At 50.8% G+C, this 20100-nt stretch overlaps 1 protein-coding gene across 3 annotated transcripts in view; it reads right to left on the bottom strand.

The window, feature by feature from the left end:
* The window catches only part of PRPF31 (pre-mRNA processing factor 31), a 173418-nt gene that overhangs the window by 36864 nt on the left and 116454 nt on the right, over positions 1-20100 (bottom strand). For all 3 annotated transcript variants that reach the window (XM_085616415.1, XM_085616417.1, XM_085616416.1), the window contains 3 exons: positions 19732-19804; positions 18727-18855; positions 17609-17707 (listed from right to left, as the gene is read on the bottom strand). In XM_085616415.1, the coding sequence (XP_085472541.1) occupies positions 17609-17707; positions 18727-18855; positions 19732-19804 (301 nt within the window). The remainder of the gene's footprint in view (positions 1-17608; positions 17708-18726; positions 18856-19731; positions 19805-20100) is intronic.

Here is a 20100-nt window from a genome sequence, read left to right as displayed (position 1 = left end):
TGCTCAACGTTCTACGAGGAACAGACTGCAGAGCCCGACCAGCGCCTTGACTTCCAGACTTCTCTGACCCTGATCCACATCCACAGCAAAGCTGAGATCCGTGGAGGCGACGAGAGACGTGGGACCGGCTACCTGGTAAAATTGGCTACATGCTTCCAGCGCAGCTTCTGAGGCATCCTCGAAGTTGTGCTCTGGGGGATCGAGAAGCCCCAACGCCGAGCACCATCTGCACCGAAGATCAGCCCTCCACACTCCACGAGTTCTCCGTGGGGCCCTTCTGCATTTTCCTGCTCGACGCGTCTGTCTGGTTGCTTGCCGTTGGCTAGTAGCCTTTGTGACGACGAACCTTTAAACTTTCCACCGCTGGTTTGGCTCCTCCAGACTGGCCCTTGCTTCCCTGTGAAAGAGAAGCACCTCAGGCTTTCCTGGTCTGCAACAGAAGCGAATCATTCATTCTGCGTGGGTTGCGCTTGCCAAGGCTTGTTGTGTCCCAACTCGACATCGACAGCAAGAGCCCTCGTGGGACAGCTCACCTCCTGGTTCTGGTCGTCCTCGACGCCTCCTGGTACCCGTGGCTGCTGCGACAAGCTTCACCTCTTCACCTGCATCTTCATGACATCGCCTGGTTCCTTCCCGGCTCCTGGCTGGTGACCTAAACTCTGTCCCCTCTGCTTACAGGTATCTTCCTTCCTGATTCCATCCTTGGAATCCACCGGACACTCTTCACTGACTGCCTGTCAGCATCTTTTCTTCAGGCATCCATAGGAGTCGACGACGAAACCCGACGCAAGTTCACACCTATGCACCCGCAGGCCGTGGGCTAGGTAACTCGAGTACTCCGGTGCTCACAAGGGTATTGACTATCCTAGTGTCTAGTTTCCAAGTCTCTAACTCCTAGTTCCTTCCAAAGTGTCCTGTTCACACACTGCACTCTCTCCCCGTGGGGTCCCCATCTACTCTACCTTGAGTGGTTCTGTGGGTCCCCAGCAATTCTACGTCCTCTCGACATTGTCCTGACTAGTCATGGTTCTTATACCACTTTCTTTGTATATGGCTTAGTCTGTCCCTCCCTCCCCCCTGGGGCCCACTGTGTATTAGCGCTATTTACTGTGATTTCTTTGCTTAAGTATTGTGTGCTTTGAGTCCATCTCCGTGTAGGAGAAACTAATGTATTAGACAGTGTTATATAATAAATGCATACTTTTATAAAAAATACTTTGTGTGGTTCTTTTTCATTTAATCCATACAATAAGACTGCATTCTGGTAAAACAAGCTGCTTAACACTTCTTTAAGACTAAGTCTGAAGGCTGCTCTCCACAGCTACCACTTGGATAGCTTTCCAAGTTTGTCTGAGACCTCCTAAATCACCATAAGGGTTGTCTGGACTGGTGCAAGGTGCCCACTTACATTAGTGGACATCATATACCAGGCCAGCTTCTCACACAATGTGTAGCCGAAGTCAGTTCAGATTTTTTTCTTATGCCTCTCCCCAGAGTGTCCAGAGGATAGCAAGTGCAAAGAAGATGTCGAAATAAGTCTGTCAAGACAGAGGAGTAGCTCTTTTCCAGATCAGCGCTAACTGGTGTAAGAAGAACTGATGCCGCCAACGACACGCAGTCAGACCGAGCCACCCGCTGACACGCAGGGGTCTTGCTCACGCAAACCTTTCCGGATCCAGTCTGATGCCTGGGAAATTTAAAGGTAAAGAATCCGCAGCTCAAAGTCTCTGTCAGATTTAGAGAGCAGTATGGAATGAAACCATTAAAATAACTCCATGACTCACTGACCACACCATGTACCTCCTTACACCACACACCCCTCCATTGCCCTTCCCCCATAAATGTAGCCCTCGGCCACACCACAGACCATACTTTTTGGCACCTGAGAAAATGTTTGCAACAACCTGTGTCCCAGATGTTGCTCCTTTAGAATATTGTGTCCGTAACTCTGCCATACAGTAAACCACTGCAACACTAGTTATTCCCCAAGCGTATCTCCTATACTTTCAGAAACTGAAAAAAATACAATTTCACCTAATTGTTTTTTGTCTGAGCCCCAATTGGTTTTTGCTCCATTTCTAGTAAATCATCTTTTTAAAGTGATACATATCACGGACTGTTGTCTGCTCACTCAAATCAAACTGTGCTCTTCTACTATCAACATGATAAAACACTAAAGAAATAAAGAATACATTTGATTGAACAAGAGCCGCCATGCCCGATAAAACACTTTCCTCTGGTGTCAGCCTGGATTCAAAAAAGCACATGCTATAATTGCATTGCTACAAGCTGGAGTTCTTTCATGGATTCAAAACGTTTTTAAAAATGATGGCGGAGCAATATGGCTATTCTCTTTCCTTGTGCATGTGTGGAAGGTTAAGAGGCTAGGTTTGAGGATTATTTCTTAAAGGAGGCATATGTCTGAAAACCGCTAAATAGAAATAAAGTATAAATATTTGTGCAAAATGCTGCGTGATTATGGGGGTCTCTTAATGCTGCATAAGTCTGTTGAGCATGAACGTTAGTGACTCCAGAAAGTCTTCAAGCTGCAAAACTACACAGACCGGTAAGAAACTATTCGTTTTGCAGCATGAATCTTTCTGGATTCACTATGCTGTGCATTATTCCGCGGTCTAGTGGTTGGGTTAAATGCCATCATCCAGTCTCCAGGGTCAAGGGCAGCTAAGACCTGAGCCAGAGTCAGCATCTTGAACTTCTCCTTCCGGAGGAAACGATTGACGTCTCGGAGGTCCAAGATAGGACGCAGACCCCCTTTGTCCTTCTTGGGGACCAGAAAGTAGTGGGAATAACAACCACTCCCTACTTCCGGCCCAGGAACGCACTCGATGGCTCCCTTGGCCAAGAGGGCCGTGACTTTGTCAGAGAAGAGCCAAGTGATCCCCCGACATGCGGTGGCGCCGAGGTGGCATGGTAGGAGGGGAGGGAGTAACCGTGGCAGATTACCTGCAGCACCCATCTGTCTGATGTAATCTCACGCCAGTGAGGGAGGTGGTGGCGGATCCTGCCACCCACCGGCGTGGGGTGCTCCCCGAAGCGGAGATTAGGAAGGTTTGGGGGTGGAAGCAGCGGGGGTGGAGGTGGATGGACCCGCATGCTGGTTCCCAGACCCGCCCCTGCAAAAACCGCGACCCCGGCTGCGCTGGGGCTGGTTCTGCCCTGGCTTAGGGAACGGGCGCGCCTGACTGCCTCTACCTTGGTCATGAAAGGAACGAAAACCAGTAGAGGCCGAACTCTTAGTAGGACTTAGCCGTAGCCCACAAATCCTTAAAGCACTCCAGGGCACTGTCAGCCTTGTCGCCAAACAGGCAGATGCCATCAAAGGACATGTCCATGAGCGAGATTTGGACATCAGGCAAAAACCCAGTCGAACGCCACAGTTGTAGAAATCGCCCTGCCCAATGAGTCAGTGGTGTCCAACCCACACTGAATGGTGTACTTAGCCGCATCCTTACCCTCAGCAATTGCCTGAGAAAGGACAGCCTGCACCTCCTCAGGACATTGAGGCAATACCTGAGCAACGGCATCCCACTCCGCGTGGGAGTAGCGGCCCAACAAGCAGGCGGTGTTCACCTACCTCAGCCCTAAGCTGGCACAAGAGAAGGAGTAGTTTCTTTTCTGTAACTCCAGTTCTGTAGTAGGGGTATCTCTGTTATAGTCATAATCTAGTGAATAGTCCCGCCCATGTGCGCGGACCCCGGAGCAATAAAAAATAATCTCTAAAAGGTGACAAATCATGCAGACCTGCATACACCTTTAAGAGAGAATTTAATTTAAAGACAGATAATGCAGCCTATACCCACAGGCTACACTGTCCAGTACTTCAACTAGAATTCCACCAAAATCCACAAACAGCACTGCCGGTCCAGTTTTTCTCCACATAGGAAAAAACCCTGCCTCTACCAGCAAAAGCCTCTGGAATGATAGAGAGGAAGGAGTGGACAGACAAGCCCCATAGGCTGCCATTATGTGGCTTGGAACAGGATACTGTGCCTTTAAGAAAACTTTCCAGTTTTCCAGAACTTTCCCCAGTATCCCAGAATGCCCAGCAGGTCCCATTTACTTTCAGTTCTTTTTGAAGGCGTAGCACGCCAGACCTGTAGCATTCTACATATGAATAAGTATCTCTCCACCGGGGAGGAGGGCGGGCGCTTATGACTATAACAGAGATACCCCTACTACAGAACTGGAGTTACAGAAAAGAAACTACTCCTTCTGTAGTAGGGGATCTCTGTGTATAGTCATAATCTAGTGAATAGAATGGCAAGCCCATCCCCACACAACAAAAGCGGTGGAGAACACATAAGACACTACCACTACTGTGCGAACAAATTTCGCAGCGAAGCCTGCCCAACCTGAGCATCTGCCCTGGCATCCGTGTCCAGACAGTAATGCGCAGCAAAGGTATGGACCGACTTCCAAGTGGCCGCCTTACAGATTTCCGCAATCGGAACATTACGCAGCAAAGCCGTCGTGGCAGCTTTGCCCCTGGTGGAATGAGCCTTAGGTTTACCCCCTAAGGTCTTATTAGCCTTTTGATAACACAACTGTATGCAGGACACAATCCACCGAGAGATGGACTGCTTAGAGGTCGCAAGACCAGTCCTGACTGAGCCATAATTAACAAACAATTGGTCAGACCTACGAATATCCTTGGTCTTATCCAGATAAAATTTCAACACCCTTCGGACATCCAGGGAATGGAGAGCCCTTTCCGCTGGTGAAGAGGGATTCTGAAAGAACGTAGGTAAAGTTATGGTCTGATTGACATGAAAGTCAGAGATAACCTTAGGAAGGAACTTAGGGTGAGTACGCATCACAACCTTAGCAGCATGAAACACAGTATAAGGTTCTTGACAACATAATGCCTGAAGTTCACTCACCCTGCGGGCCGATGTAATGGCCACTAGGAACGCCGCCTTCCAGGATAGGTGCTGCAATGAAGCCTTGTGAATAGGTTCAAAAGGCTCTCTCATCAGTCTGGACAGCACCACATTCAAGTCCCAAGAAGGCGAGGGAAGTCTGACAGGAGGGAACACCTTCTTCAAGCCTTCCAAAAAATCCTTGACCACAGGAATCTGAAAGAAGGACGTCTGTGAAGGGCACTTCCTGTAAGCAGTCAAAGCAGCCAGATGAACCTTAATGGAATGGAAATTAAGGCCAGACTGCGCCAGATGCAAAAGGTATGGAAGGATGACATCTTCCTTACATGTTGTCGGATCAAAGTTCTTGGACTTACACCAGATACAGAACCTCTTCCACTTGTAAGCATAGGATGTCCTAGTGGAAGGTCGCTTAGACTCCTTCAGAATGTCCATACAATCGTCTGGTAGATTCAGATGACCATATTGCACTATTTCAGGAGCCATGCCGCCAAACTCAAAGACGAGAGGTTGGGGTGCACCATCCGCCCCCCGAACTTCGTGAGAAGGTCCGGCCTGCACGGCAACCGCATGTGAGGAAGGAGAGACCGGTGAAGAAGGTCCGTGAACCACCACTGCCTGGGCCACTCCGGGGCGATCAGGATCATCCGCGCCCTGGACTGGGACAGCTTGATGAGCACCGCCGGAATCAGGGGAATGGGTGGAAAAGCGTACAGAAAGCTGTTCGACCAGTCGATCCATAGCGCATTCCCCAGCGTCCCCCGCTGGTAGTACCTGGATGCGAAGTCTCGGCATTTGCTGTTTTCGGCGGTGGCGAACAGATCTACGTCTGGAGTCCCCCACCTTGCGAAGACTTCTCCTAGTACTTCGTCGTTTATGACCCATTCGTGGTTTTCCTGAATCAGCCTGCTCAAGGCGTCCGCCTGAGCATTCTGCACCCCTGGCAGATGCGTGGCCGTAATAGTCAGTCCTCGGGCCAGCAGCCAGCGCCAGATCGCCTGCGCCTCCTGCGACAGAGTGCGCGATCTCGACCCCCCCTGCTTGTTGAGGTAATACATCGTGGTTGTATTGTCCGTCTGTATCAGCAGCGAGTTGGTCTGGAAGGACGGAAGGAAAGCCTTCAGTGCCAGGAAGACAGCTCGGAGTTCCAGGAAATTGATGTGGTACGTCGATTCCAAAGGAGACCACTTCCCTTGAATCTGCAGATCCCCGGAATGCGCACCCCAGCCCTGGAGAGAAGCATCCGTCACCACATTCGTCGTGGGAATGTCCTTGTGGAAGGGAACCCCCTGGAGGAGGTTTTCCGCCGAACACCACCACTTCAGAGACTGACGAGCATGTAGAGACAGTCGGATCTTGTCGTCCCAAGAGCCTGTCTTCTGATCCCACTGATCCTCCAAGCACTCCTGCAGTGGTCGCATCTGTAGACGTGCGTGCGGAGTGAGGAAGATACAGGAGGCCATCGATCCCAGTAGAGACGACACCTTCCTCACAGTCGTCGATGGAGCAGTCCTGAGGTCCTGAGCCTTCCGAAGGAGTGATAACCGTCTCTCCTCCGAAGGAGACACGCTTGCTGACCGCGTATCTATGGAGGCCCCCAGGTACTGTATGCACTGTACCGGAGATGGGACCGATTTGGACATGTTGACGTGTAACCCCAGCTTGTTCAAGAGCTCGCACGTCCAACGGAAGTGTTCTTGCGCTTCCTCGAAGGATGACGCCTTGATCAGCCAATCGTCCAGATACGGGTAGACAAACACCTTGTTCCTCCGCAGGTGTGCCGCCACCACCGCCATGCACTTCGAAAAAGTCCTGGGAGCAGACTTTAGCCCGAATGGCAGTACTGTGTATTGATAGTGATTGGCGCCGACTTGGAATCGCAGGAACTTCTTGTGCTTCTGTGCTATGGGCACATGGAAGTACGCATCCTGTAGATCTATGGCACAGAGCCAGTCTCCCCGTTGCAGCTGAGGGTAAATCTGGTGCAACGATAGCATGCGAAACTTCTCTCTGCGAATCCACTTGTTTGCTTGTCGCAAATCCAGAATGGGCCTGAACTCGTTCTTGTCCTTCTTGCGAACGAGGAAGAACCGAGAGTACAGACCTCTTCCCCTTTGAGACAAAGGTACTTCTTCTACCGCCTTTTTTCTCAACAAGATGTCTGCCTCCGCCTGGAGCTCCCTCAGCTGGAAGCGAGAGCTGACCGGCGGAATCGCTGGAGGCGGGCTGATGAACCGAAGACTGTATCCATTGCAAACAATATTCAGCACCTACTTGTCCTGAGTAATTTTTTCTCCACTCTGCCGGAAAAAATCGAATGCTTCCCCCCACTGGAGTGGGTAACGGTTGAGGGGGAAGTAACAGCTCAGGGCCGAGACCCGGCCGGGCCCTTGTTTGTGGTAGTAGCCTGCTGGCCACCTCTACCCCTCTGGCGCTTCTGGAAGGGCTTGCGGAACTGCTGCTGTTGTGGCTGCTGCTGTCCCGAGCCCTGCCCACGCCCTCGGCCCGACGACCCGAACCTCCTCTGGAACGGTCGTTTCTTTTTCTCGGCCTTCTCTAACCCGACGGCCGTCAGGGTTTCCGCTTCAGCCTTCATGCGGGCCATTTCATCGTCCGCATGCTTCCCCCCGAGAAGGGCAGGTTGGCCACTCTCTGCTGCGCCTCCGGCTTGAGGGACGTCAGGCGCAACCAGGAATGGCGCCGCTGGTGGACGCCATGACAGTAGGCGTGGGCGGCCAATAGCGATATATCCGCTGCTGCACTGATCGTTTGGTTAGAAGCCAGCATGCCTTCGCGCACCGTCTCCAAGAAGTCCTCCTTCTTGTCTCGTGGCAGGAGGTCCGCATATTGCTGCAGGGATTCCCACAGGGCCCAGTCGTAACGGCCCAACAACGCCCCTGCACTCACCGCCTTCATCGTGGTGGCGGCGGTACCACACACCTCTCGCCGCCGTCACGATAACCGAATCCGGCTTCGGGTCCCCTCTCAAGAATGACGGATCCGACTCCGGGGCCCTATATTTCTTCATGAGCCTGGACGGAGCGGCCTTCGCTGTTGCGGGAGTGAGGAACAGTTCCAAGGCTGGTTCCACCAGTCCAGGCACGAGAGGCAGGGCGAGACAAGTGTCTTTTATGAAGCGTCTCAAATATCACGGACGTCGTGGGTGTTGGAACCGTCACCGTGATATTCAGCTTCGCAGCCCCTCGCAACAGCACCTCCTGGAACGAGACCAAGTCGTCCACCGGCGACACCCTAGTCCCCGGGGAGTCCGACAGCGTCGGGGAAAGGTCCCTGTCCGAGGCGCGCGACCTGGACCTATACCTTCTGCGGCGTCGTCTAGAGTCTGACGAGGATCGCCCTCGGCTCCGCGATCGTCGCCTCCTGTGAGAGCGGGAGCGCGACCTCTTCGGCTTAGGCCTGTCCGCCGGTCTCGCTGGTCCAGGCGACCGTGGGCGTCGTGGCTTCGGGGTCCCCTGCGGCGGAGTCGGGTACCGTGGAAGGGAAACCGACCTCGGGGGGACCGGCGGCGGTCCCGCAGGAGTGCTTGGCAGCAACAGAGGCCGGGGTGGCGGAGACAGAGTCCGCGGCCGCGGAGGAGGCGGTGGAGACGGTGGTGGAGGAGGTGGCGGTGGAGGAGGAGGCGATGGCAGAGGTGGGAGAGGAGGAGGCGACGGAGACCTCCGATGCGGGGTATACACCACTGAGTACACCGATCCCGGCGACTCTCTTCCTCGACGTCGACCTGTGCCTCGACGGCGATCTTCTCGGCGGCGACCTCCGCCTCGACGGCGATCTCCGCCTCGACGGCGATCTCCGCCTCGACGGCGATCTCCTTCTCTTCATCGACGGCGAGCTGCGATCCCTCGACGCCGAACGCAGACGCCGGGCCTTCTCTCGACGTCGACCGCTGGACGCAGCCGAAGACGGCGTCGTCGCCGACGCCGATGTAGTAGACGGCGGCCTATTCAGGTCCCTCGACGGCGATCGACGCCGCTTCTCCCCAGAGCCCTGGGGAGACGGCGAACAGACGGTGGTCATCCTCCTCGACGTCGCCGTCGACGTCGACGGGGAGCGGGAGCGCTTACTGGTCTTCCTGCCCCTGGGGAGCCCCCCAGAGGCCTCAGTATGGGCCAAATCAGCCCCTCCAGACCCACCTGGTGCCTTCAGTCTTCGCTCCTCCAGAGCTTGAAGCCTGCTCTTCATCCTGTCCCTCAGGGTTCTGGCTGAAAACGAGTGGCAGATGGTACAGCTTTCAGGCACGTGGGACTGGGGAAGGCAAGCTATGCACACCTCGTGTGGGTCAGTTTTAGCCTTCTTTCGACCACATTCCGGGCACTTGTCGAACAAGCCAGGCATGTTGACAGTACCAGCTACTAAACACAAGAAAAAGTGACAAAAATTGCCAAAATCTCAATGAAAAACCTTGAAAAAGGTAGAGCTCAATGCTCCAGGGTCCTGCTAGCAGGAGCCGGAAAAAAGAACTGAAAGTAAATGGGACCTGCTGGGCATTCTGGGATACTGGGGAAAGTTCTGGAAAACTGGAAAGTTTTCTTAAAGGCACAGTATCCTGTTCCAAGCCACATAATGGCAGCCTATGGGGCTTGTCTGTCCACTCCTTCCTCTCTATCATTCCAGAGGCTTTTGCTGGTAGAGGCAGGGTTTTTTCCTATGTGGAGAAAAACTGGACAGGCAGTGCTGTTTGTGGATTTTGGTGGAATTCTAGTTGAAGTACTGGACAGTGTAGCCTGTGGGTATAGGCTGCATTATCTGTCTTTAAATTAAATTCTCTCTTAAAGGTGTATGCAGGTCTGCATGATTTGTCACCTTTTAGAGATTATTTTTTATTGCTCCGGGGTCCGCGCACATGGGCGGGACTATTCACTAGATTATGACTATACACAGAGATCCCCTACTACAGAACAACTGTATCCCAAACTAGTCCAGCCGTTTAGAGTCCTTATCTGGTAGGCCGTAGTAAAAGCACTCTGCGACGTCGAGGCCTGAATGACCAGGCTCTCAGGCGTAGGGATGGTAGTCCAGATTAAGGGCCTCAGCCGCCTGAGTGAGGACCATCGTGTAAGAGGCACCTTCCTCCATCGTAGCCGGGGGGGGGGGGGGGGGGGGGGGGGGCCGGGGGGTGAAGCGAACCCCAGGTCAGAGGAGACAGAGGTCGCCTGCCCCCTCCAAGTCGTCCACCAAATCCTGCTCGGAGTCACATCGCCGGGCAAGGGGGTCCTCGGACCCTTCCCAGTCTTCGTCCGCCTCTGGCTTAGAGGGGGTCGGTCGCGGCAGCAAGGCTGGAGCAGGAGAAGGGACGAATGGCGTCGGGAACGGCGCCGGCCGGGGTCAGACCAGCGCCGGCTCCCAATGCGGATGGCAGGCCGAAACAAAATGGTCCTGGAATCGGGGCAAGGGAGGAATAAACGGCACCCAGTGTGGCGCAGAGGGTGGAGCCGAGGGCGGCGCTGGAGCCGGCAACGCCGCACATCGTGGCGCCGGGGCTGGAGCAGGATCCTGTGGCGCTGGGGCTGGCGCCGGTGGTGGGGCCGCCTGGGCCAACAGAATCTGGACACTGGGCCCGAAGGCGCGCCGGCGGGAGACCGAGGCCTAAAAAGGTGGCCCATGGTAGCAAAGAATTCTTGCACCTGTTCGGGAGTTGCCGACGGACACGGGTATGGCGGGTAGGCCGCGGGACTCCTAGGTTCCAGAGAAGACGCCGGAACGAAGCCCCTGTCCCCCTCTGGGGAGCGACGTCTGAGAGCGAACACGCTTTTTCAACTTTTTTATGGCGTCGCTTACTAGGATCGGAAGGCGAAGACTTGGAGCCTGAGGAGCGACAGCTCCGGTCCCGGGAATGACCCCTGGACCCGGAGCGGGGGCGTGACGAATGCCTGACCTCCAGCAACTTCCTACGCCGCTCCCCCAAGGCCTTGGGGGGCCATGGCTCGACAATCCCAGCAGTCGTGGGCAGTCTCCAGGCAGTAGAGGCAAACATCGTGGGGGTCCGCCACTGACAAATTCCGGCGGCAGGCCCCACAGGACTTAAAGCCGGGCATCCCTATGAGCATCAGGAGAAAAGATAGGAGACAAAAAGTCTCAAAATACTACTCAAAAGTGACTAAGGTACGTGCTCAATCCGGATCTGCGCTTGCTGGCGTGGAAAAAGAAAGAACTAAGGTAAGAAAACTATCACTAACGTGTCTCTTTCAGATGCACAAGTTGCTACTTGTGTAACGATATATCTTTAAGAGACATTAGTTAGTGATAGATTACTTACCGTCCCACCCATCCTTCCAGTTCTGCGAACTGGTTACTAGGGTTAAGGTCATCCCTCTAAGGGCCCTAGTTTTCTGCACCAATGGTCAGTATCTTGCATGGCTCTGCGTTCCTGGAGAAGAAATTAGTGTACAGAACTGATGTCAGCGCGCATGGGTGGCGCCCAAGTACTCTCGGTGGTGTCATCTCGGTGCTTACGACGCCAGTGACAGACGCGGAGCCGCACGACGCCACCTACTGATGCGCAGGGGTACTGCTAAGCGAAACTTTCAGGATCCAGTCTGACACCTGGGGATATTCTAAGGTAAGGAATCCATCACTAATGCGTCGCTTTCAGATATTTAGTTCTTAAACAATGTCTAAAGCAAAACTTTTAATGTATCGGGAATCAGTGAAAACAACAAACATGAAGGAAATATCTACCTCTAGAATCAGCTATCTATGTACATTTAGAGAAAATGCTACTAGTGCTGCTCTGCGAGTCATGGCCTAATCCTGTGTTAACATTTCTCGCAGTGGTCATCGCTACACAGGGTTTTGTGCACTAACATTTATTTAAAAGCTGCATAAGGAATATGCTACTTACCAGTATGCATCTGTTCTTGGCATGTAGAGCTGCAGATCTGTACACTTTTGCATAGATCGCCATCTGGTGTTGGGCCCGGATGTTTGCAGTTTGTTTTTCTTCTTGGACAGTCTTTGGAAGTCACGAGTTCGGTGACTCCTCCTTCGGTTCGTACTGCGCATGGGCTTCGGCTCCATCCTCGGATTGTTTTTCGCCAGCAGGGAAAAGATGGAGCGTAGTGATAATAGTAAGAAACCCATGTGTGTTGTATCTAAATAAGATAGACTGGAACGGATACAGGTAGCCGGGGAGGCGGGTGGGCGTGTACAGATCTGCAGCTCTACATGCCAAGAACAGATGCATACTGGTAAGTAGCATATTCCGTTCGAGGCATATGAGCTGCAGATTGTACACTTTTGCATAGATTATATAGCAGTACCCAGCCCTAGCGGCAACCACCGATATCCGTTGTAGCGGTTTGAAATAGTGTCTTTAGTACAGCCTGGCCCACACTAGCTTGTTGCTTGGAATTCACGTCTACACAGTAATGTTTTGTGAAGGTGTGCGGAGTTGACCATGTGGCTGCTTTGCAGATGTCATCTAAGGGTATGTTCCATAGAAAAGCCATAGAAGCCCCTATCTTTCTTGTAGAGTGGGCTTTAGGTGGAACAGATAATGTTCTTTTTGCTTTGTGATAGCAAATTTGTATGCACTTTACAATCCACCTAGCTAGCCCTGATTTAGAGATGGGGTTGCCTTTATGCGGTGGAGAGAAGGAGACAAACAATTGTTTGGTCTTCCTGAAAGGTTGCGTCCTTTGTATGTAGTACAGTAAAGCCCTTTTAACATCAAGTGTATGTAGAGCCCTTTCCGCAACAGATTGAGGATGCGAGAAAAAAACCGGTAATTCCACCGATTGATGAAGATGGAAGGGGGAAATGACCTTGGGCAGAAATTTTGGATTTTTACGAAGTATCACCTTGCTGTGATGTATCTGTAAAAAGGGTTCTTGTATAGTGAACGCTTGTATTTCACTAACCCTTCTAAGGGAAGTGATAGCTACGAGGAAAGCTGTTTTCCAGGTGAGGAACTGTAGCTCACATTTATGCATTGGTTCGAAAGGCGGACCCATTAGCCTTGTAAGAAGTACGTTTAGATTCCATACAGGAGAAGGTGGTGCCCTGGGTGGAATTACTCGTTTAAGGCCTTCCATAAAGGCTTTAATAGCGGGCACTCTGAACAGTGATAAATGCTGTCTGTTTTGCAGGTAAGCAGCAATTGCTGCTAGGTGTAGACGTATGGATGAATATGCCAGGTTACACCTTTGAAGATGGAGCAGATAGCATATGATGTGCTGTATGGATGCATCTAAAGGGTTGATTGTATTGTTACGGCAGTAAACAACAAATCTCTTCCACTTTGCGGCATAGCATGCTCGAGTGGTAGGACGTCTGGCTTCCTTGATAATGTTCATGCAATCAGGGGGAAGGTTAAGGTATCCAAATTCTAAGATTTCAGGAGCCAGATCGCAAGGTTGAGCTGAGCTGGGTCCGGGTGCCTGATTTCTCCATGGTTCTGTGTTAGGAGGCATGGGGACAGGTGCAGTTTTTGATGTAGTACCACCGATAGCTGTAGTAGTGTGGTGTACCACGGCTGCCTGGCCCATGTTGGGGCTACCAGAATGAGTGTGAGGGAGTGCTGTTGTAGCTTCCTTACCACTAATGGAATTAGCGGGAGAGGTGGAAAGTCGTATGCAAATTTGCCTGACCAGTTCATCCATATCGCATTGCCTTTGGACAATGGGTGTGGGTATCTGGCGGCGAAGCTTGGGCATTTTTTGTTTTCGTGGGTGGCGAAGAGGTCTATCTGAGGATGCCCCCACTTGTGGAAGAATGGGCGAAGAACTTGTGGATGCAGTTCCCATTCGTGCATTTGCTGCGTTTGTCTGCGGAGCAGATCTGCCATGGCGTTTTGTATGCCTGGGACGTGTTGTGCCAGGAGAAATATTTTTTGTGGAATTGCCCATCTCCATATGCTCTGTGCTAAGCGGGAGAGCTGGGGAGAGTGTGTCCCCCCCTGTTTTTGAATATAATACATTGCAGTCATATTTTCTGTGCGAATGAGGACTGCTTTGGCTGAAATTTGTTTCTGAAAGGATTTCAGGGCTAGAAAGATCGCCAATAGCTCCAGATGGTTGATGTGGAGTAATTTTTGCTGTGGCGTCCATAGACCTTGCACTGTGAGGTGTAGAAGGTGCGCTCCCCAGCCGGAGAGCGAAGCGTCCGTTGTTAGAATCACCTGAGGAACCGGGTCCAGGAACGGCCGCCATTTGGAAAGGTTTGTGGTGTTCCACCACTGCAGAGAGTGATGGGTGCGGCCGTCCACCAACACCAGATCCGTCAGCTGTCCCTGGGCCTGGTTCCACTGCCGTGCTAGGCACTCTTGGAGTGGACGCATGTGGAGTCTTGCATGGGGCACTATGAAGATGCAAGATGCCATCATCCCTATTAGCTTCATAAACACTCTTGCTGGGAGAGAGTGCTGAAGAATGAATGTTTGGCGCAAGGCTTGTATGCTTGCGATTCTGGCTGAATTGGGATAGGCTATAGCTTTGGAGGTGTCTATAGTGGCCCCGAGATATTGCTTTGTGTGGGATGGTATGAGGTGGGACTTTTGATGGTTCACCGTGAAGCCTAGCTGGTGGAGCAGTTGGATGGTGCTGTTTGTATGTTGCACACACTGGTTGTAGGACGCGGCTTTTATCAGCCAGTCATCCAAGTAAGGGAAGACGTGAATGTGTTGTCTTCTGAGGTGAGCTGCTACTACCGCTAGGCATTTGGTAAACACCCGTGGTGCGGTTGTGACCCCGAAGGGGAGAACCCTGAATTGGTAATGCTGACCGTCCACCACAAACCTGAGGTACTTCCTGTGAGAAGGGTGTATTGGAATATGAAAGTATGCGTCTTTCAAGTCCAGTGTAGTGAGAAAATCTCCCTGACAGAGGAGTGGGAGAACTTGTTGGAGGGTGACCATATGGAAATGGTCCGAATGCATGTATGCATTTAGAGGCCGGAGGTCTAGAATAGGCCGTAGGGTCTCGTCTCTCTTTGGTATTAGAAAATACAGAGAGTAGACCCCTAGATTTTGCCGATTGATGGGGACCTGCTCTATAGCTTGTTTTTGCAGGAGGGAGATTAACTCCTGTTTGAGCAGTGTGGTGTGTTCTTGTGACATTGTACGGTGCCTGGGTGGAATATTGGGTGGGGTAGATGTTAGTTCGAGACAGTAGCCTGACTGAACAATTTGTGTCACCCATTTGTCTGATGTTATGGTCTCCCAGGTGTGAAGAAAATGCCGTAGTCTGCCCCCGACTGGAGTGGAATGGTCTGGGGGAAGCGGGGGAAAGTCATTGTGCGGGTGGTGTGGCAGAACGGGTGTTGTTGGTTTTTGCCCCTGCCTTTATTATGGTTTCCCCTATATCCACCTCTCGGATAGCCCTTTGAGAAGGTATTCTGAGGAGGGGACTTGTAGGAAGTAGAGGCGCTATCGGCAGAGTAACCTCTGCCTGTGCCCCGAAAGGAGGAGCGACGAAATGAACGTCTAGGGGTATGGGATTGTAATGCCCCCATAGACTTTGCTGTATCCGTGTCCTTTTTCATTTTCTCCAATGCTTCGTTCACCTTTGGACCAAATTGGTGTTGTTGGTCAAAGGGGTGATTTAATATAGATGCCTGGACTTCTGGCTTAAACCCTGAGATTCTGAGCCAGGCATGACGACGAAGCAAAACACTGGTGTTTATAGCTCTCGAAGCTGTGTCTGCTGCGTCGAGGGCACATTTAATTGAGGTGTTGGTGATGAGCTTTCCCTCCTGTATTAGCTCATGAGCCCTGTGTTTGTTTGTCTGGGAGGTGTTGCATGATAGCCTCCAGTTCATCGTAATGTGCTCTATCATAACGTGCAAGCAGAGCTTGTGTGTTGGCAATGCGCCACATATTTGCGGCTTGCGAGGCAGTGCGTTTACCAGACGCATCTAAGAGCTTTGACTCCTTATCTGGTGGCGGAGCCTCCCCTGAGGATTGAGAGTTAGACCGCTTCCTAGCTGTGGATACCACCAATGAGTCCAAGGGAGCAGGTCCTTTAATATATGCAGGATCTGTGGGGGCTGCTTTATATTTTCTCTATCCTGGGGTTCAGTACCCTAGCTCTGACTGGGTCCTTGAACACCTCTGCAGCATGTTTGGTTACCCCTTTTAGCATGGGCAATATTGCTGTGGCCTTATCTTGTATGCCAAAAGTGTCCAGTAGGAAATCGTCCTCAACTGGCTCGCTATGTAATTCTACCCCATGGTAGTGTGCCGCCCGCTGTATTAAGTGGTGGAACCCCAGGTAGTCCTCTGGAGGAGATGGCCTTGATGGATAAATGTCATCCTGAGGCACATCTGGTACATCGGGGTTGTGGTAATCCTCCCATGGGTCTTGTGTCCCTGGAGGTGTGGGGTCTATTGGGGCGTCTGCCGGATCATAATCTGGATCTCCATAATCAGGGGTTGGAGAGCGGTGAGGCAAAGGTGGTGGAGATTGGGAGGTGGAGGAGGTGGTGGGGAGGGTACTCTGAAGGGGGATGTGGCAGAGTCCTTCCGTTTTGGCGGTGGAGGAGGATCTGGCTTGTGTAAATGTCATTTTTTGGAAGACAAAGTTAAATGACCAGTCTTTGGATCCTTTGTTAAAGTTTTTTGATAAGGATCAGGCGTAAATAGTTCTTCTGGCACCGAATCGTCTGTCGGTGCCGATGTTTTCGGAGCCGAGGACTTCGATGGTTTCTCCATGCCATGTTTTTTCGGGGTCTCCGATTTCTTCGGTGCCGAGGCAGGCTTCGGCGCCGGAGCGTCGGTGCCGAGGGGCTTATGCTTTATCAGCACCAAGAGTGCAGGTTTCGAGCCCGATGACTTCGGAGCCGAACTGGGTGTGGTTTTCATCGGTGCCGAACGGTGTTTTTTGGCACCAGGAGTAGGCTGGCTCGAGCCCGAGCCGCCGGGAGACTTATGATGCTTCGACACCGGGCCCGAAGGTGGGGTGATAGAAGCTGTATGTTTTGTTTTCCCTAGGCCCGGAGGCGAAGGTGTAATCTGAGTCTCTTTCGGTGTGGCGGGAGTGGGAGGGGGTAGAGTACTCACGACCCTCTGCGCCGGTGTTATCTCCTCCAGGTCAGAGTCGTCGGCCTCGGAAGCGCTGACGAGTTCATCCTCCTGCTCGGTGTGCTGCTGCCCCGAAGCTCCGGTGTCGTCTCCGAAGATGTCGGGTGGAGCCAAAGTCGATGAGGGCAGTCTCGAGCCTCGTTTCCGGGAGAGAGGCAGAGGTTACACACCTGATGGAGGTCGGTGTGGGGAAATTTAGACCCACATTTTGGGCTCTTTTTGAAGGGAGTCCTTTCCATCGGCCGAGACCGGAGTCGAGGGAGGCCCGTAGGCCGGTGCCGATGTCTGGAATCGAAAAGTGCCGCCGAGAGAGATGAAGAAGATGATTTTTTGTCTTAAGAATCTCGATGGACGAGGATTTTCCGTCGAAGGTCGAACTGGAAAGGTTCGAAGCCGGAGCACGAAGTATCACATCCGAGCCCGATGGCGGAAAAAAAACTATCTGAGGATGGAGCCGAAGCCCATGCGCAGTACGGACCGAAGGAGGAGTCACCGAACTCGTGACTTCCAAAGACTGTCCAAGAAGGAAAACAAACTGCAAACATCCGGGCCCAACACCAGATGGCGATCTATGCAAAAGTGTACAATCTGCAGCTCATATGCCTCGAACATTGTACTTCGATTACAAAACAGCTACCTGGATGTAGTATGGAATGAATCAAGGGCTTACCTGTAGAGGAGTAAAAGCTACACTGGACGCAGTTCCAGAAGACCGATCCCGGACCGTTGACTTGCCACCATACACCATGCTCTGCTTCTGCAATGTGCGCTGCGTGGAAAGAAAAAACAAAAGGGGAAATTTAAAAAAAGTTGTGGGACAAAATAAACATATTACTTCTTCAGTAACTAGATGGGGCCTCCTTGCTGTGTCGACGAAGTAGTAGATTAGAGACAGATATTGATCCTATTCAAGAATGTTGTTCATGTTTTGAAGCAGGTAAGTTAGCTATAGCTTGCAGATATAATTCCTTAATTCTAGCATGTTTGTTTCATGCTTTGATAATCTTCTTTAATAGGTTTCACTGCCACATGGCTTGCCCAACCTCTGTATAATCTCCTGTGTTTTATTTTGTTCAGCTTAGTCTGTTGCAAATCTTCACTGTCCTTTTTTCAAAGTACAATTGCTGGCCTCCAACAGGAGGATGCCACTTAAGGGTTCAATCTCAACCTAGATCCTCTGACAATTCCCTTTGCAGCTGTTTTACCCACTAAATCTCACTTGTTCACCTTCTACAGCAGTAGGATTTCCATACACAGTGCTACACACTTTCTTCTTCACATGGATGTGGCACAGGTGCCATAGTAATTCAGAGTCCCTGCGCCGTCATTGCTTATACAGCAAGCCGAAGCAAGTTCATAGTTACAACCATGGTAGGTGTGGAGTGATATTCTGTTATCCCCTTCCCGCAGTAAATTGAAAACACCCACTATTTTTGCATTACTTATATTTGAGCCCACACATACTATAAAAGTGCCCTTCTGGTTTACCAATGAATATGGGACCATGAAAGAAAGGCCCAGGCAACCATAAGAAAAAACATGCAATCCATTCCTTCCCCTTCACTCATGCTCTATTGCCTATTCCGGCACATTTCATTTGACTTTGTTTAATCTGTATAAAGCTCTCTTCTATTGAGTTTCTAATAAATTGAAATCTGCAGAAAGAACTGCCATTTATTGTCAAGGCACCAGTCGCATTGCTTTTCAATAGCCATTTTTCCGTCAAGTGAGGTGCAACAGGCCAGTCTCGAACCCCAACCAACCGGCACATGCCTCTCAAGTCTTTACCTGCAGGGTTTTGGAGATCCTAGCCTTTGTAGCTTCATTGACCTGAGCTTGTCTGATCCGTCCACTTCCAGACTTCCCCAAGTGCCCAAGGCTGAATCCCAAGTCCTCCTGGTAGGCATCTTCTTCAATCTAATGTAAGAGAGAAAAAAAACCACAAGCCATAAAGATTTAGAAAGCACTCATGGAAAAATGACTTGTGTCTCTCTAAATTCATGAATGAAAAGGTATCAAATTTCAACAGGAAAGCAATTTCTCTGCTCCACAAAGAAAAACTAATCTTGGACCAACTTGCCTAAGCATTTACCTCTATCAGTACTTTTTAAATGTATACTTAATGCAAACATTTTGTGGTTACGTTATATTGAGGCAAGGGTAGGAATATCTGAATTGAAAGACTGATCCCAACACTCCTATGGTCTGCTCCAGATGTGGACAAGTATTGTAATAGTGAGAATATTTGACCACACAAGAAGCACATTGGTTACCAAAACCAAGACATTAGGATTTGGTATGATCTTCTGATCTCTATTCATTCATTCTCTGTATTCATATTCTTAGAAAGTCTGAATTACGATTTTGCAGTCTAATATGAAATTAAGCACTTCACTGCTTGGTAGAAAAAAAATCATGACAGCTATTTTTGGTACATTTGTATAGTGAAAACCTTTTCCTTCATATCACCAACACTTAGGTTTCCCAATGAACAAATGCAGCCACTGCAGTATGAGCAATACTCAACACAAAACAGGCACTGCATGAGACTGCAACGACTCTTGGCACAGCTGTCTGGAACCCCTCAATCAACCACCCGACAATGTAGCGGAGAAGCCAAATTCATAATGTGCAAAGAGTAACATGAAGCTGGTTGGATATATATTTATATTTTAAAGAACGCACAATCTAATGCTCCATCAGAAGCCAACTATCAGACTAATAGTGCACCACTAGCACACCAAGGACTACATTTAGTTTTTCAGAAGGAGAATGTTGAAACCAGGTACACACCTCGCCAAAGCTCATCCGATTCGCCTGTTTTCGTATTTCAGTCAGGCCCAGACGCTCCTTCATCTTACGGTATCTGGCAAAGTAATGACAGGATATGGGAAGAAAGAAAGCCGAAAATTGCTAATACAGAGGATCACAAAAGGAGTATTCACGAATGGAACTAACATCAAGATGGGCATCTATCTTTCACCCTCCACAGCAAAGAATATACATTTCAACTTCAGATGCTTGAGCTGTGGGCGTAGCTAGGAGATATCCACAATAGTTACCTGTTAACGACCTGGCAAATTCGGAGATAACCTGCCCACCCTTCAAGCATTCTGCAGGCTTATCCACAACCGGTCTAGTGAAACACGTGCAGTCATGCTC

This window comes from Triturus cristatus, chromosome 7 (genome assembly GCF_964204655.1).
Source record: "Triturus cristatus chromosome 7, aTriCri1.1, whole genome shotgun sequence".
NCBI lineage: Eukaryota > Metazoa > Chordata > Amphibia > Caudata > Salamandridae > Triturus > Triturus cristatus.
Note: the sequence above shows the minus strand (reverse complement) of the source record. Positions and strands in the feature narration are given on the sequence as shown.